The 18903-nt window shown below is 35.8% G+C and overlaps 1 protein-coding gene across 4 annotated transcripts in view; it reads right to left on the bottom strand.

The window, feature by feature from the left end:
• The window catches only part of KIF2A (kinesin family member 2A), a 53838-nt gene that overhangs the window by 13553 nt on the left and 21382 nt on the right, over positions 1 to 18903 (bottom strand). For 2 of the 4 annotated variants that reach the window (XM_059834180.1, XM_059834182.1), the window contains exons 3-14: positions 18329 to 18448; positions 17831 to 17885; positions 15697 to 15819; positions 15024 to 15124; positions 12383 to 12478; positions 11522 to 11576; positions 8074 to 8236; positions 4554 to 4644; positions 4348 to 4411; positions 3836 to 3927; positions 3451 to 3593; positions 2512 to 2716 (exon numbers count right to left, since the gene is read on the bottom strand). In XM_059834180.1, the coding sequence (XP_059690163.1) occupies positions 2512 to 2716; positions 3451 to 3593; positions 3836 to 3927; positions 4348 to 4411; positions 4554 to 4644; positions 8074 to 8236; positions 11522 to 11576; positions 12383 to 12478; positions 15024 to 15124; positions 15697 to 15819; positions 17831 to 17885; positions 18329 to 18448 (1308 nt within the window). The remainder of the gene's footprint in view (positions 1 to 2511; positions 2717 to 3450; positions 3594 to 3835; positions 3928 to 4347; positions 4412 to 4553; positions 4645 to 8073; positions 8237 to 11521; positions 11577 to 12382; positions 12479 to 15023; positions 15125 to 15696; positions 15820 to 17830; positions 17886 to 18328; positions 18449 to 18903) is intronic. The other 2 variants (XM_059834184.1, XM_059834183.1) reach the window with 1 other exon arrangement.

Raw genomic sequence — 18903 nt, 5'->3', positions numbered from 1 at the left:
TTAAATTTAAATTTCTGTGTTGTTGTTGTCATCGTCATATTTTAATCACTAATTCCAGTTTCTGCCTTTGCCTTAATACTTTGTGTACAGGCATGTCTTTGGATGCACGGCTTCCTTGGTACAGTTTTAACACATCTACACACAGAACTTCTTCAACCAACCATACTTCAAAAGCTTTTCAAATTAGAGCTTTGCTTTTAGCAGCACTAACAGATGGAATGGCTTTTGTGTTACATGAATAGTTCTACAGTAGTTCAGCTAATCCTCCAGCTGCAGCCACATCCCTGTGGCCTTTTGAAATTTCCTAGAAACAGCTTCTTCCAAAAGCCAGGCTTCAGGATGATAATCCAAGAAAGCACTGCAACTGTGAAACAGCATAAAACAGAACTAAAAATGGGCTCAGAATAAAAGTGCCATGACACAGAACAGAACAAACACAAGAGCAAGTTAGCTTTAACTAAAGTGATTATTTAAAAAACTCACCAGCTGAATTTTCTAGATTGGACACAGCTCAGATAAACAGAAAGACTGAAGCCTGTTGAATGTGAATTTCACATGCAAATGCTAAAAAGGACTCAATACTTATAGGTAAACAAGGCAGTGCATTCTTTGAATGTTTTGAATTTGCACATTAATACTATACTTACATAAGCAGAAAAGCAGATTAGACAGGAAGAGGGGCAACAAATTTTCAACAAGTGACATTACAAACTAAAACCAGTAACAAATATGTATGTTGAATTACTGATATGGCAACCAACAAGTTTAATTACGAAATTTTAATTTACTATAATGATGTTTAGTTTGCTTACTCCTGAAAAATTAGAATTGGGTTATCTCTTTATTAGTAAAAGAATTATAGAACACTGCCAGCTTCTAAACTAATGGCATTTTTAACTGTTTTTGCTTTTCATCACTGCTCAGAAAACCAGGTAACAAAATGACAACACTGCTTCCATGTAGAGGCATTACAGAAATAACTTCCTGTACCAAAAATCTGAACAGGTTAAGACGGGACTGATTCACAGATGCAAATAGCAACTCTTGGATTAGCACTGAAGACGACTCCTCAGAACATACTAGTTTAATTCGAACTTGACAATAACTTCAAAGGTCTTGAATACAAATGAAAAAAGCTGTGTAATATTTTTAGGGATAGATGAAAAATGGAAAACTAACATATCATTGAGAAACTTACAGCTTCTTGTACCACTGCTTAGACCTCTGCAAGACCTCCACTTATTTTTATCTCCCCTTCCCCATGTAATTTATATCACAATCACTAGTATGGCAGCAGCAGAACCTTTCACTATAATTAAAAAGACAAGTTGTATGAAAATGAACCAAGCATGTTGTATGGGTATTCCACTGAAGGCACTAGCCAGTACAAAATCAACAAGTAAACTGAAAAAAAAAATCCCAACCCAAAAACAAACCAGCTTTATTCAATTACATTTGGAAACAAGTGGTAACGTCAACACAATGTTGCTTGTATTATTTACTTTGATGCTAAACCGAAACAGACCAGTTTCAGAACTGCTGCTTCAATTTTTCAACATGCCATACAATTTTGTAATGACACATCACACATTACAATTTTGTGGTGTTTTGTGAGATCTGCTTAGAGTCAGATACAAGTCTTCTCCCAAGTTTATACTGGGGATAAAAAAGCAAGCACAGTGATTTTGGGGTTCAGATTCTTTATATAAAACCACAGTGCTGGTGCTGAGAGTAGTAAACCTAAGCAAAACTAACCAACAACAGAGATAAGTTCTGAGACATTCAAAACTAGTTTCCCCAGTGGAGACTAAAAAATTAGTTTCCCTATTTAGACTGAACCTCTTTCGAGCGTTATAGAATAAACAAAAGAAAAGGCATATGAATATTTAAATAATATTTCTTAGTTCTCTTGATGTGTTGTGGATTAATGTATGAAAATCTGTAAAGTGGCTGTATCAGAGAATTTGCTATAAAGAACAGTAGTCAAAAATGGTTTCCAGCTTTCAAGGTTCATTTTAATCTCTTTTTTCTTTCTGGATACATTGCTGTTGTGTTGCTTTAGTGAATTAATTAGCAGCAGTAAATCAGTATGTTGTAAAGGTAACTTTATTTTTTATTTAAAAAAAAAAAGAAAGAAATACTGAGATCAGTAAGAATATTCCCAGTTAGTATTTCAGACCTTGAGTGCCAAAGTAAGTCATCTGTCCTCCCATTTTAGATATATATCAGAAAAGTCTTCAAATGCAACCACTAGGGATTTTTGTTAAGGTTTTTTTTTTTTTTTAAAACCACATGCAAGTTGATAGCACAATGTTTCTGCAATGTTTCTACTCGGTAATTACCAAGTGTTCCTTCAGGCATTTAGAGGAAAAATCAATACATGATTTTACCCGCCACATCAGTAGACAATGTAGACAAGCAAAGCCTGCAAAACCACTCGTTTTAATAGTCATTGCTATTATATGTAGAAGGCTTCCACCTACGCAAAGGCAATGGAAACATTTCAGTTACCTTGAGTGCTAAAAGGCTCTTGTTAATTTCCGCACCTTCCAGTCTCGTCTGCCTATCTGCACTGGAAGTATCTGCTCCTCTTTCATTGCCAGCCAAATCAATCAGAGAAAATTTACCATGCAATTTCCCTTTCCTTCTGAGAATAATCTGAAACACTGCATGGCTTCGAGATGAGTGTGCATTTGCAGATGTCTGGCCAGATGTCCTTTAAACAAAAGGAGAAAAGGGAAGGACATATGAACAGACGAAGGGCCATACACGTTAAACACACTAACCTCAGAACGTTAGTTTTTTCAGGGCAGAGTTCTGTATTTTCTTACATGTGTTGACAGCATGTCTAAAGTTCTTGTGGACACTAGAGATACAACCCTAATAACTGGATGTACATAGTACAATTATACCTCTTTTTCCTTCTCTCCAAACAGAAATGGAAGATTAGTAACATTTTACCTCCCTTTTAAAAGCAAGAATAATCAGATCTTCAAAGATTTCAGATTACCAGAAAGCTTACATGTAAAATGCTAATGGCCTTTTAATGTGTTCAGGCAGCACAAGGCTAATTTTAAAATGAAGCTGGATTCTTAAAAAAAAATAAAAATTTTACGCTTAACCTCTGCCACCGCGTATCAAGGCCTTTAGAGCTGAAGAATCTGGCAGTATTCCAGATTATAAATGATGTGTATTTAAGTCAGTAAGCTGGTTACATAATGCATGCAGTTCACATCCTGTAAAAAAAAAAATCTGTTCTTATTTCTCTCTAGGAGACAGAGAAACTCTAAGTATCTTTCTTCAAAAGGTAGGCAGATTGCTTACTTGCAGCCAACATCATCAAAAAACCCACTGCATATTAAAAAGCCATCACTATGAAGCGACCCCAAAAAACTCTTGTTCTGATTCTTTAATGTACAATGAAAAACTGGTGGAAGCTATGGGAGATACCTGCAGCTGTTGCCTATTTCAATGAGCTTAAGAACATCTTCAACACATTTGACTTCCCGTTCCTGTAATCCCACCACCTGGACTTGCTGTTTACCATCTTCTAACACTCTTAATTTTGTCTTCCTGTTCAACAAGTCAAAAACCTTAGGATGGGGAGAAAACAGAACAGTTCAAGAGCAGCTTTAGAAGACACTTTTGTTTCAAATCCCATATCAAAATATGCAAAGCATTTCATGGAAAAACATGATTGGAAGGGAAGTGTAAAGAATCATTTGAAAGAAAGCTTTCAGTACAAAAAGGAAAAAAAATCTTTTATGTGACAAGCTCAAAATCTTGTTTGTGAAAGAGAAGTTCCCCCTTCCTCAGAGAAAGATCAGGTACTTACCTTACCACTGTAGATCTCAAAAAATGTTGCATATACTTGAAGTTCTAACTTCTTATAGTTTGGCTTCTTTAGCATTAAAAAGACATCTCGAGCTGTGAATACATTTCCAGAATAAAAAGAAATCTCGTTATGTATTTTCATTCAGTGAAGACTCATTAATACCTGTCTATTTTACAGCATCTCTCATATTTTGTAAGTAGAACAGACAGGGTCAGTCAACCAAGTCTAAAACACTGCAATTTATACTGCCACATTGCATCAAAAGATGCAGAAGACCCCAAAATTACAAACTTAATTAATCAACCACTATATTTATTACATTTTTTGAAGTAATCCATATATACACATTTACTTTACTGTGTAAAGACTATACATCCTGGAACTACTATTGATGTTACCAAAGCTCTACTGTCATGCAAAATATGTAGACCCTTACGTTTGTACGACAGAGAGTAGAAAGTGTATTGATCTCAACTAATTTGCAAAAAGCCAACAGACCAATAAAGTCTCACCTGCAAGTGCATATATTCCTTTAGAACAATCTTGGTTCTTTCCTGAAAAATCACCACCCATAGTCTAAATTAAAAAAAAAAAAAGACAAAAACATGCTATAAAGATCATAGAACTGTAACTGACAAATTTGTTACTTATTAGAATTTATCTAAGTGTATCATAAATAAAAAGAAGTGTATTGCTGACATGTAGAAGAAATACTTACATGGGTTTTTCCACTGCCTGTTTGCCCATATGCGAAACAAGTGGCCATTCCCCTTTCAAATATGGTCTCCACTAATGGTCGAGCTGTAAACCTTAAATACAAAAACCAACAGTACTTAAGAAACTGAATTACTTTAAGATGCCACTACCACAAGGATGCTATAAATTTTAAGGCTAGAAGTGACAAAGCTGGTCCCGTACTTTGAGAGGCCAAAGGACATCTCCACATTAATTACTGAACTAAAGAGACTACCAGATCTAAGGCACTAAAATACCCCAAACTGTCAAATAAAAGCTACAAGGTGTCTCCCATTTATTTTACGACAGTATTAACCTTCTTTAAACCCTTAGAAAAGAAAGGTCCTTGTTTTAATGATGTAACACAGCACAGCTTACTACAGAGTCTGGAGCTCCCTAAAGAAGACAGCATTAGAAGACATGGAAGTAGAACAGTGGATCAGACAAATACTTAGGTTTTGATAATACTAAAATTCTACTATAAATTTGGGCTTGGGTTTTTTTTCCCCAAATCAGCTTCAAAGATTCAATTTAGAAGACAGGTGGCTAAAACAACATTGCACATCTTAACATTTTGAGAACTTACATACACTGAGAAGAGACTCAAGAAAACGTATACCCAAGCTCATCAGAATGGAAAAATCTAGTTATCCCTGAAGTATTATTTGATGTGTCAAAAAACATTATCCAAAGTATCATTTTTCTATTTTAGAGAATTAATTTTTATTTTAAAAACCAGAGTTATTTATTGCTCCTACTTCAGCTGCTTATCACCATTATTTCATTAAAAACTCCAAAAGCAAAGGGTAACCTAATGGAGGTAAAAGTCTCTCTGCAAAAGTCTCTCTTTCTAAACTTTTTCCAGGTATTTACACATAAAGTACCTTTAAGTGACAGAAACAGAAACAACAGTTTACAGAAACACTGAGGTATTACAACCTCCTTTCATTCCACTTTGGAACAAACACAAGATCGCTTACAAAAACAATAATGGTAAGACCAAGCCATTGAGCAACCAAAGGTTATGCAAAAGTCTAAGTATAACTGAATCTTGAATTTTCATCAAAAATACACCAAATGATTCCTGATCAGCCTTAGTCTTTCTTTTTTGCTTCCTCTAAACATATACTTCCTTCGTCCGCAAGGGGATACTCCCACATTTTGGTGTTTGTTCTTTTTATATATAAAATACAAAATTTCATGAAGCCTATCCACCTAAGAAGCACATTCCATTATCTCTGTTTAACTGAGTTTGAATTTATTTATTTTGCTGATTTATAAAAAAGGGACATAATTATATCTTTTTTGAAGTAAGGCAAAATACAAACATATCTAGAAAAGTTTTCATAAGGCAGTATACAACTCCAAATGGTATCATGCCAAAACAGTCCAACTTTACTTTTACTAGAACTTTTATTTGCATTCTTGATCTTTCAGACATGTAAACTCTAGTTATCCTTTGAAATTCAAAAGGCATACCTCTTCAAACTAGTGCATGTTTTTTAACACTACTGAAAACTTGCAACTCAGTGTTGTGGCTCATGGATTCAAAAATACTTAAAATACAGCTTAAGCAATATTATTATTATTATTATTATTATTATTATTATTATTATTATTATTATTATTATTATTGTGGTGGTTATTGTTATTAATATTATAAAAAGAGTAGCACTTTTTTCCTTCAAACTGAAGAACGTTTTTCAGTATAGAAATACAGTGAGTAATTTTAGCATACTGGAGAAAACTGGAGTAACTTGCCACGCTATTTTTTTCCCCCAACATGACCCCAAAGTTCTGGTGACAGCGGATGATGATACCTATCTTGCTTTGGCTTTTCTTATTACAGGAGGCCTTGAAGCAGATTGCCCTTCAAGTAATAATCATTACTGTGCCGTATGAGGGAGAAGGAAAAAGCCTGTACTGCTACACAGACTAGAGATTTACTGTTTCAGTACGAATACAACCATGTTTCAATATCTTCCCGTATTATGTAACTAATAAAAATTGCCCAGAGGAAACTGAATACAAAAATATAACAACATTGTATGCCAAAAACACCCCTCACGTTTAAATACTATGCTCAAAGATAAATAACAGGAAGGAGGGAGATTAGAAGAAGTGGTTGTTAAGCAGGAGGAGAAATATTGCAAGAGGCATGCATCACCAGCTAGATCACTCTGCCGCAGCTCTTCAATATTGAGAAAGGAAAGATGCTACCAGAAGAAAACTATTAGAGACAGAAATCTCCAAGGGCACAGCTTTGCTGTTTAGAAGTCTTTTGTTAGCGTAAACTAACAGACTACACAGATTTTCCTTTTGCCACCCTTCTCCTCCTAATTATATCAAGCATAAGATAGAAGTTTTAATTTTCAAGGCCTCGGCCTCATGATAAATCTTTCACTGTGAATTTTCTGTAATCCACCTACAGTATGTTAGCATCCAATGTCAGTCAGGATACACCACTAACTTTCACTTCCTAGTTGTTGGATTAAAAACGAGAATGAAGATATTTCTCTGTCACTACTCTTCAAGGCTACGGGAAGCACCTTCCAAGCATCAGAAAAATTATCTTCATCAAATTCCTTTCTAATACCAACATTCCTTGCAAAAAGCTTCACAAGATTTAGGCTGCATACCAAGACTACGACTTGTCGTGGTGTCTAATCTTGCCTGCTACTGTATCTACTCCATTTAGTGACTTGCACATGGTAAACAGCTACTTCTAAACATGTTTTTAAAAGCACTGTGTGCATTATTCTGTGCCAGCTGTGGAAGTGAAACAGCAGAATAAAGGGGAAAATGGAGATCCAAACACCTTGGGGCTGAAAGAGGATGTGTGTCTTTGTTGCTGTTCTTTTTAAATCAGAAATACTCAGCATTTTGAGCAAGATAACTTAGCTCCATGCACCTCCGTGTTACATCAGCCAGACTGGTTCCAGCCAAGCTAGCTCAGATATCTCAGCCATACAGCAATATAACCTCTCTTGCTTTCTTTGTACCCTTTCCTCACCCTCTCCAGATCTGTTTCCATCTGTTAAGTGTCTTATATTCAAACTGCAAGCTTTTTGGGGCTGGGGCTGTCCTTTTCTTCCAAGTTGCCTGAAGACCAAAAGCCACGACTCAGGTTCCTCAGATGCTGCACACACACTAATTAATAAGACAATAACCCTGAGGCAAATGGAGAGCTCATGAAGTTGTTCAAACACTCAGTAGCTAAGCAGGCAGGTGATACACGCTAGTGCCTGGAAACCAGCAGAGCTTGGAGGAGGACTGAGAGCAGGACTGAGGTCAACAGCCATGGAGATGATATTGCAGGTGAAGAATTCAGGGTAAAGAGTTAAAACAAAAGTGGACAGGCAAAAGAATGGAGGTAGCAATATACATATCTGGTAACACAGAGAATAGGAGTAAAGTCCATGACCAAGTTAAGCTCACAGTTACTGACATGGGAGATAATGAGAAAAAATATTCACACACAAAAAAAAAGCATATACACATACCTGTAAACCATTTCATTAGGAGCCGTGTCATCAAAGGCATAATCAAAACGAAAAGTTTGGTTTTCTAGGTACCTTGTTAAATCCACCTTTTGTTTTGGTTCATGTACCATCACAACATCTTTACTAGGAATTGTTATTACATCAAGGTCTTTCATTAAAGTTTCTATAAAATAAGTGAAATATATATATTTAACTAGCATCACATCATTATTTTTTACATTTTTTCATTGTTTACACTCTCATAACATCTCAGATAACACAGCTCCTCCAAGTAACAACACTGCAATGGATTTGGGCTTCTGATACCTAGATAGTAACCTGCTAAGTGAGAGATTTCATTTTGGAAGTCTAGTCATCCTATCCTACCAATTGCTAGAAATTAAAGAGAGGTTGTACAAAGTTGATTAGAATAACTAAGAACATTAATTATAGCACCATCATGGTACCTTGTTATGTATTCTATAATAACACTTTCCATGGATTTGAGTTCTTTTTCCTGAAGGCTTCTATACTGTTTTACAGATTACTGCCATATGCTTTGAGTTTTCACAAATAACTTCTCTACTGGAGAAACTGGACACTGAAGTCCTATACTGCTTGGACTGTCAAAAACACAAAGAAATTAATATCCTTACAATAATCTGCTTTATTTTAAAATTTTGGCTTTTTATTTTCCCTAAATCCTTAATGTTACAGCCATATGTTCACAGCTTTCAAAAAGAAAAATTCTGCTTTCCTTCTACACAGACATTTTCATTTGTGTATTCCTCCTGGAACCTAAAGTATACATCTTGAAAACAAAATTTCTGTAAAGTAAAATCCTTTCTAAAAATTATCTTGTAAGCAGAAAAAGCTGAAAATGCTAATGATCCTTCCTATCACTGGGAATAAACAAAAGCCATCTAGATGCGATTTCAATAGTGAGTTCCCAGGTTATAATTACTACACAGCACTACAATTTATTGCTAATTGCTGTATGAGATTATGAGTCAGCAAAACAGAGAACCCAGTGATCCATGATATGCACAAAAATAAAGATCCTTTGTGTGTACAGTCAGGATCCTAATGTGTCTTACTTGCATTTCTTTGTAAAATTTCTTAAGACATGCAGTTCAAGAATTTGATGTGGCTTTATACAATCAGATAGAAATCTTTTCATCAGTTAACAAACTGATCAAATAGTACAATGGTTACCATTGCATGACATTACACACAAACAGAAATATGCATTCAAGTCACTATATAGTCAATTTTTCAACTGCACTGTAATAAAATAAAATGCAATTATTCTGCAGTAATTACAGAGAAGAAATAAGAAACAGTGGTGAAAAAAAGATACATTATGGTCAATTCTTTCCAGCAAAAGCTTTTTAGTTTACGCAGTCAAAAACTGATTTTTCTTAAACAATTGTCTGGAATAAGACAATACCTGCTCCCAGCTATTTGTTATGACTACCTGTATTCCTTGGTGATGAAAATTTGGAATGGTGTCTCTGAAACCCACCATACATTTCTCAGTTATAAATATATATATCACTGAAACAAAATTTTAAAATTTCAATCTGAACACCTACTTCCTGCAAAGTCAATCCACAGAACGATTGGTGCTGAGAACACCTAAATATGTTGAAAATTCTGTGTTTGTGAGACTGACAAAACTTTTTTTTTGTTCTTCTCTTCAGGGGAAAGAAGTACTCTACACACTAATATCTTTCATTCTTTTACACTCTTCAATTTTAAAATGTGGCATGACAAATACTGTTTCTTATGACGTGTGTGTTTTCAGAAGACTGTATCATGTAGGTACTAGTTTATCTCTATAGTTCACCTCCTGCATAGATTATTTCATTAGTACCTTTTTACTATAGCTTATTCTTAAAAATGCAAAGTAGCTGGAGTGCCAACTTCATTTTTACTTAGACACTCATCTTCCTACAAACACCTCAAATTACTTTTTAATAGCTCCAAACCACTAATACCTGAGATATACAACTTGCACAAAATCAAATCTTACTTCTGAATCCCAACTCACGCCCCATGACAACTTGCTCTCATTTACGGTACTTGCACTTTGTCTACCTTCAGCACAGATAGAAGGTGACATTTCCCAAAATGTGTCAGATTTCTAAATCATATTTTATTAAAGATAAGCTCCAATGCTGAAACAGAAATTCAACTGCTACCAGACTTGCACGTTGAATGCCCTTATTAAATAGGTTGTGCGGAATAATTTCAATTAACCACATTTTGCGATTATGCATTCCTTTCAGATCAATAAAAGAAAAAATATAGGGGATAAGAAAATAGTAAGAGTAAAAATGAAGAAAGAAATGAAATAGGGGAAGCAGCAACATGGACGCAAAAAAATAAGACAAAAACTAACTATACACTGGAATCATCATATCTTTTCCCTTTCCCATACAATTCTCCCATTTTCCTCTGGATATGCTCCAGATAATCCTCAATGTGTAGTTCTGACAGTACAAAAATAATACATGCATCCCATGTTGTTTCAGAGTTAGAGTAATGCTCTTTGAGTCCTTTAGCTAAACAAAATATAATAGAAAGGGAAAGAAAGAAACACCTTTCAAAATGGAAGTCAGCTTACTTAAGCACTGGATTCAGATAAGCTGCAATCCAGAAGCATTTGCATTCTTAATTTCCCACTGAAAGTAAAGAACTTCATGGGAAGATTGGGATTTAACTGGAGTTGAAAACCTGAACGTTTTTTTCTGATTAGCCCGCAGTAAGAAAAAAAAGTTGTAATACTAATCATATATAAAAAGAGTCACTAGGGAGTCATTCCAGTACCTAGTAGTTTTTTAGTGGCATTTTATATGTCCTAGGGTATCTTGCCCAGTCCTGAGCAGCAACTCCAGGGAGTACAAGTCTCCAGTTTCTCTGTAATCCACTAGCCCTGCGAGGATGTCTTAGACATGCTTGGTCACCTAACATGTCATAAGATACCAGCGTTTAAGCACCTGAATTGCTCCCTTGATGTCTGATTCAAGACCACTTGAAAGTATAAAAACACATGTACAAAAAAAGTGTAAGAAAGTTTTCATTGGGTAGCTCTCTGCTCAGGAGATCACTTAAAGGATAGTTTAAATGAATGGTGATCTTAACACAGTGTAAGAATACTGAAGGAATTACAGTAGAATTAATTCCCAGATCCACTAAATACATCCTAGATGACCTTGGAAAAAAAAAAAATTGCTCTGCGCCTCAACTCCCAGTCCATGAAATGGTGACAGTTAAACTACTTTTCTCCCCATCTTTACCAAGGTTATGATGAGTCTATGAATTTTCTAGGTCTGTCACACATATTGACTAGTACAACAGAGTTTCACCTTTGATCAGTATTTCTAGATCTCTTTAATACAAATAATATTACTATCAGAAGCAGTTTTTCAGAGAAAAAATTCAGCAAAATCTTAAATGTTCGTACCTTTTTTATTGAGTGGTCGTTTTCGTACACAAACACATATCCTGTGCTCATCAATCTGCAAAGGAAACAATCTTTCAGTGAACTATACCCCAATTCCAGTTATACAATATTTTACTTTATTTTACTTCTATTCTTGAATAAATTAACCAATCATTTAAACACAGAGAAATTTCCAAGACAGTGAGTCATCTAAACATGTAAAAAAGCCCCTTGTTGTCTGCACAATAGCCAAGACCCCAAATGGGAGAACCACACACTGACAAAACTCCTTGCAGACAGTGATCTAATTCTGTAGAGAAACAGGTACAGCTTGGAACATTCCAAGCAAATCCAGCTCTAACAGGGCAGATACGCTATTGACAGAAATTGTAACAGTCTCTGATTTCCACAGAGATCTGGTAATCTCCATCATTTAAGGATTCTGCTTCTCTGACTTCTCTGCAAATCAAAGGCCCTCATCACCTTCAAAGATCAAATATTAATCTTTATACTCAATAGGGTTTTTCAGAGAAGCTTAACGGTTTTGTGTGCACATCCCCTAGCATCCCAGGAAAATTTACAATACAGAGGCTGAATGACTACATTATGTACTACAGGTACATACTGGTATTATCTTATAGTCAAAAGATATTTAAATGACATAACAATTAACAATAATTTAGTAACCTAAGACTTTCAATAACTACTGATTTCAGTATCATCAAATCACTGAAAAAATAAATCCATGTTGGAAAGAATACTGATATATATTAAACTACTTATTTTTCATGTTTACAGACAGAAGTATACATTGAAAAAATTGAAAACACCTAGAAAAAAATACAGAAGGATAAAAAACTTCCATGTTGCTGGGGTACTTACAGGATCTGCAGTTGTCAATGGTCTATAATCCAAACTTCCCCTGAAATCTCTTATCATACACATAATTTCATAGTTTGGGTTTGTAGCATCAACATCCTAGGGAAGTAAGGAACAGAATTTCTAATATACTTTTTTTCCTGAAATTTCAGTATCTTCTATATTTATTTATGAGAAAAATACACATTAACTGAAATCTTATTTTTTCTCCAAAACACCAGAAATGTCTCAAATGCAAGTTTAATGCCTTTTTGCATTTTGATGTAGCTAATTCAGCGATCATAAAGCAAAGCAATTACATGCCTTCTATTTCATGTTTTTGGTCGGCATGTAATAGAAAATACTTTTTTGTTGAGGACTCATTAACAAGAAAGAGAAATTACTCCCGCCTTCACCAGAATCTTCACACTAAGAAACACTTCCAAACGACCGCATAACACCAGACAGCATATACAGTCAACACTTCTTAATCTGAGATAAGACAGTCCAACAGACGAATGGATACACTCCACTACACAGGTACAAAACACCTCGCAGAGGACAGTGCAGGCACAACCTGTGCTCTAAACACAACCCTGTTGGATCCAAGTTGGTTAAAGGAGGTTGATCCTACCACTGTCCCCGAGTTAACTCCTACAGTTATTTGGATGCATTGGAAACTTTTCTAACACTCCCAGTCCCCCCAAAAAAGCAGAAGCAATCCCAAGGATACACAGTAGGCTAAATCCAGGCTCAGAAGCCCCTCCATCCCTAAACCTGGAGCCATCAGTACCAGAATGAATAGACACATAAGGGGCCATGCACGGAGCCCCTCCAAGCTTTGCTAAGTCTGAGCCTACTGTGAGCTTAACTGGTTCTCTGCTAAATCGCTCAAATGCCCTTCCTGTCACTTCTCCCCACAACTGTCAGTTTTTACACCTTTTCAGGACATGCTGCTGATGCCATGCATAGCCAGCTCTGGTGCTCAGACCTTATTAAGCTTTGCATGGCTCCCCACAAATAATATAAAACTCCGTCTGGATCACAGCTGGTTGTGGAAACAGCGTAGGCTCTCTTAGTAAGCACTGCATTGGGGTTAACAAGCTGAAAGAGAGCCAGCTCACGTCTCTGCACCTGTGACACAGCCGATCCTCACCTTGGATAAAACTGTGCCCTGGTAATCAAAAGTTGACTGTACCTTAAATGTTGTTCACCCTGACTACAGTGAACTAAAAACTGCTGACAGTAAGTCCATACAATACATATTCCTGCTGAAATGTTTCCTTCTAACATTCAGAAAGGAGTATTGCTTATTACAGAAAAAGTGCCTAATATTCTTCAAACCCTGTTTAAAGATCTTGCCCACTAGACGACAGTGCTTGGCTAATCATTGCTGCATTTCACAACAACAGCAACAGAACACACAAAGCAACACGAAGCACAGATACGTACAAGTCACCAAGACAAACAGAGCTTCCTCATACAGAAGAGAGAAAGAAGGAAGAAACTTTTTATGATGAGGGTGGTGAAACACTGGAACAGGTTGCCCAGAGAGGTGGTAGATGCCCCATGCCTGGAAACATTCAAGGTCAGGTTGGATGGGGCTCTGAGCAACCCGATCTAGTTGAAGGTGTCCCTGCTTATTGCAGGGGGTTTGGACTAGATGACCAGTAAAAGTCCTTTCTAACCCAAACCATTCTACAATTCTATGATACAGGAGTTCAAGACTCAGATGCAAAGGGAGTCTCAGAAAAGCGATAAAAAGAAAATTCTAGGTGTAGTACCACGTCAAAGAATTTTTATACATAAAGCAAAAAATATTTGTTCCTTACACATAAACATTTGTGTAAATGGATGGAAATTAGAGAACTCGAATTCAACATAGGTGATTTTAGGTCAACTTAAGAACATCATTAAATCATGAAGTAAATTACCTGAATTATTTACTTGGTGGTAGTACTTCTCATGTCAGTAGCGGACTGGTAGTATCTCTTTAGAGAGACTAACACATACGCACAGGGCTGCCAACAAGATTACGCTACTAGTTTTGCAAAACCTTTTACACCACTGTGACAGAAAGTCATTTAATATTAAGAGACTTTTCTCACAGGATTAGCAACTTCATTTCTTTCATATAAGTTTCTAACAACTTGCTGCCAAATGGCTTGCATGATGCAAAGCTAAATTCTAAATGCATAGACATGTTTAAAGAAAAAAAAAAGTCATTGTTCAAACTTGAGCCTCAAATAGATCTCCCACAAAGCATCAAAGATCATAAAGAACAATTTATAATAATGTTGTAATACCTCCTGTAGAATAACAGCCCTATCTAAAAGCCAAAGGTTTGATTATTTTCAACAGAATATTTTCCTTAAGAAATAGCTATCATCAGTACCTGATCTTTAAGGAACACACGGCAAGATAAGCAATTGTAAGCAATTATTTCTGTAGGAAGAAAAAGAGGGGGAAAACCGTCTAAAGTAACAGTTACAAGAGCAATGCAACCAAGCACCAAAATATTTATCAAACTTGTATACAGGACAAAAACATTTAATTTCAAATTATTACATTTAATAAAAATTATTAAAGACTGAAATAAAGCACAATGATTTTGCAAACTTCTTCTCTTGCTGACATGTTTTCCATCCGAGCCAAAAATACTAACCTGAGCTCTTTTTTCTCTAAGTTCCTGCTGCTGTAACCTTCTTTTTTCACGTTTCTCTTGCAATTTTTCAACCTCTTTTACACAATTAGATTTTCTACGTGCTTAAAGAAAATGATATAATTTAAAAATATTTTCAGTGTATTGCATGAATTTAGTATTTACACTAACATTTCAATTATATGAATTTATAAATAATTAGAATGCATTTATTTATATTACCTATCTTTTCAAGCAACTCAGTATTAGTACAGAATAATTACAGCAATTTAATTTCTAAAATTTATAAAATAAATTAATTAGAAAAAAATCATGGGAATGGTACAATAATTACATGACCAAAAATGTAAGGACAATGACCCTCAAAAAATGTTTGGACAGATACATGTGATCTCTTGGTTTGAATTAAAAGAAAGCCCAGGCAAATTAAAAAAAAAAAGAAAAACAACACTGCCATGGTTAAAAAAAGATAAAGGAAAACCAAATTCCAAATACTATCACAACTATAACAGAAGTGAACATTTGTTTAACCACAGCTCTCTGAAAAAGCTTGTTGAGGAAGCCTACAGACAACTGCGCATGTAGACCATTTGTCATTTAGGGACAACAACATAATCCAAGAGAATGTACACGTAACGCCCAAAACGAATTAATCCTTGATACACGATTTACATACAAGGGGGTCCAAATTCCTTTTTTGCAGCTTGAACTGGAGATATATCTGAAACACTACCATTCTGTTGAGAGGAGGAAGACTGCTCGGGAAGCTGAGTAGGTCGCGCACGTGCAGAACCAACCACTGCAAAGGAAAAGCACAAAGGTCATCTGGACACAGAAGAGTAATATTTCTATCCGATTCTGAAATGCTTTGTTATGATGAGATAAAACAAGGCCCCTTTCCAGACACAATTTATTGGGGGTGAGGGGGAGCCATACATGTCAAAAGTCTAATAAAGACATTTGGTATGCAGCCTTTTTTTCCTAGTGTTATACACCAACACAACATAATCATTAAGTACCAACGCTGCACACGCATATTTTTAAATACTCTACTACAGAATTAGTACAACTTCTTATGTGCATAGAATGAAGTGTGTACTTGAAGATATGCAGTCCTGAAGCTTAAAGTGATGAAATTTTGTTTATATTGGTTATACCCAAAAACCAAGTAAGAAAAGAAGCCCCGCTGTTTCACATTCCCTAGATGTTACAAAATGGTCCCACTCCATTGAGCCTACGATCTCTGGAGGAGCACAGGGAAACAAATGAAAGGCAGCAAAGTGCAGCTCAGTTTGTGAGTGGAAGAAACAAACCTTTTTGACACTATAATGAAAGCGATACAGATAAAAATCAATATATCTGAACCTATGAGTTCATGCTATACGTGCTAAGGATGCTGATTTCTGAAGATGCAGTGATGTCTGTTTCCATTGAATGCAGTGGGAGTGGTGAGCATGCAAGCCTCTTTGGAAGAGCTGTATGTTTTAAATTGTTTTTGAAAGAGTTGCTTCAAGCAGCTCTGCTTCATCTGGCCTATTTCCTGCACATGTTCCTAACGGAGTCTGCCAAAGAGTATGAAAGTGAAGGTATCAGCTTTGATTGGCAGCCTAGAGAAGACATTGCAAACAAAGGCCAGCTCACTGTGCGCCACATGGAGACAACTATGGAAACAGGTATCGAATGGGACAGACAAGACAAACGCCCAGATCATTCCAAATACAACAGAAGATCTAGTTTACAGCATAAACTGACTACATTAAATAAGTGTGCTGAGAAAAGCTTAACTACAAGGCCAACAAAGAACAAATATTTAGGCTGACTGTGAACAGTAAGATGCATACGACCTATTAAAATACAAGTTGCAGACTTACTCCATACCAAACAGACCATTTACTACAAGCAACAACATGTATGGATGTGAAGAGAGCCCATCAATAATGGGTCTTAAATGTAAACTGTATTAGTTTGAAAAAAATTATCCTCTCCTCATGACATTTCCGATTTGTTTAATACCCCCAGAGGCAAATGGCAGAAAGGAGAAAGTGGTCCCAATTGTCCACCAGAAGAGTCTGAACACTGGCAAAGATATGCAAGCCCACTGGTTTTCAAGTTTAAGCAGATGGAGTGGAATCTAGACAGCAGACTAATGTTTGGAAAAAGAATCATCACCATCATCAGTACAAGTTACTTAAGTTTAACGCAGGAGAGAAAATGAAAGCAATAACCAGTAACTATTCTTTCTCATGTTATAGATGCATTAAACCTGTATTCATCCAATACATACTTTTCACCTATCCGCCTGTGTTATTTCAGCATTTTTTGTGGCCTTTTCACTATTAACTGTGGAGTAAGAAATAACCCGTAGGGCTTAAGTACTCTTTGAATGAATGTTTAACACACAGACTGTTACAAAACTAAGCTAAAATATTGAAAGCGTAAGAATTTTAAGTGCACTACTTACTGTATATTGAAACACTCAATTAAGCTGAAGCAAATCAAGGATACTTTAGCTTGGAAAAGTCCACACATGACTTAAGGTAGCATAATCAATTAATTTCAAATTTTTGCACCTTGAGTTCATTCAGCTTAACTTTCCTAATGCTATATTGCTTAAACTTGCATATAAATACTATTCATACAGTATGAATTCCTAAACATACCCAGGAATCATTCTAGGAATGATGTCTCATGCCTTTTACAGGTCACATGCATACATACTGAATTAGAAATGCAGAACTATTACGGAATGTTAGATGAGCAGGAGGTTAAAATGTTCCCATATTTCTTACTTCCTTGAAATGGAAAGATACCTCTGTTATCTCTGGTAGGGGTGTCATTCTTAATAGGTGCCACAGTTCGCCGACTCTGTAAAGAAAGAAATCTCTGTTATTCGACCACCTTACTATTGAAAACATAAAACTGCAGCCCCATCTCCACTTCTTTCCAGTGAATGAAAATAACATGATGCCAGCAATACGAAGAGGTGATTGCTGCCAAATCCCTCCCTGAAAAGCCTAGGGTGAAGACTGCTTGAACTATACATACTGTTTCAAAACAACCTCCAAAACCTTATCTGTATTATTCCTTGAGATATATTTAGTTATACAAGTATTAGTCCCCAACTCCCTCTCTGCCAAACCTGTTCTTAGAAAATTTTTAGAAGCCCCTACTCACCATAGGAAAAAGAAAGGAACACAGCCATCAAGTAGCTCCACAGACACAAAAATTAAAGTTAAAAATTCAAGCGTAACAACATGTATAGGAGTACTGTAAGTTTAACATGAACATGTTGCAGAGGTATTACCAACCTTCACGATTTTGTTTACTTTGGCTGATGGAGTAGGTGGTGGTGGTGTCTCTGGACTAGGTTCAATATCTTCGTCAGGAGCAAGATCTGGATTAAGTGAAAATATGCTCTCCAAGTCAATCTGTGTTAAAGAATATAAAACGCGTTTATGAGTCTTAGAACAATATTCACCCTCTCCATTTCTCCTGTTTTGCTTGAGAATAAACAATAAATACATTAAGTGGTTTTACCCCACAATTTGTTAATTCTATAACCTGAATTATCTTATTTTATGTCCACTAAAAACAGCGTAGGCTTTGGTCTTCGTATTACTTGCAAACACACCCTCCAGAAAAGGAATGAACTAAAAATGACCACTAGATATTCGTAATTTTGTAAAGTGATTACATTAAAACAGAAGTACCCAGTATTACTGTGGTAATTTGACAATTACTGCAGAATATGAAAGACATTCTGTAACATAAAGAGAACTCAGTTATTTGAAATTTCCCACACAGTGCAAAAGAAACAGGTGAATTACAACCACCAAAAATAAAATCTCAGTTGAAACCATGTCAAATTTATCATACTACTTTT

This window comes from Gavia stellata, chromosome Z (genome assembly GCF_030936135.1).
Source record: "Gavia stellata isolate bGavSte3 chromosome Z, bGavSte3.hap2, whole genome shotgun sequence".
Lineage (NCBI taxonomy): Eukaryota > Metazoa > Chordata > Aves > Gaviiformes > Gaviidae > Gavia > Gavia stellata.
This window is presented reverse-complemented; position numbering and strand designations above follow the sequence as displayed.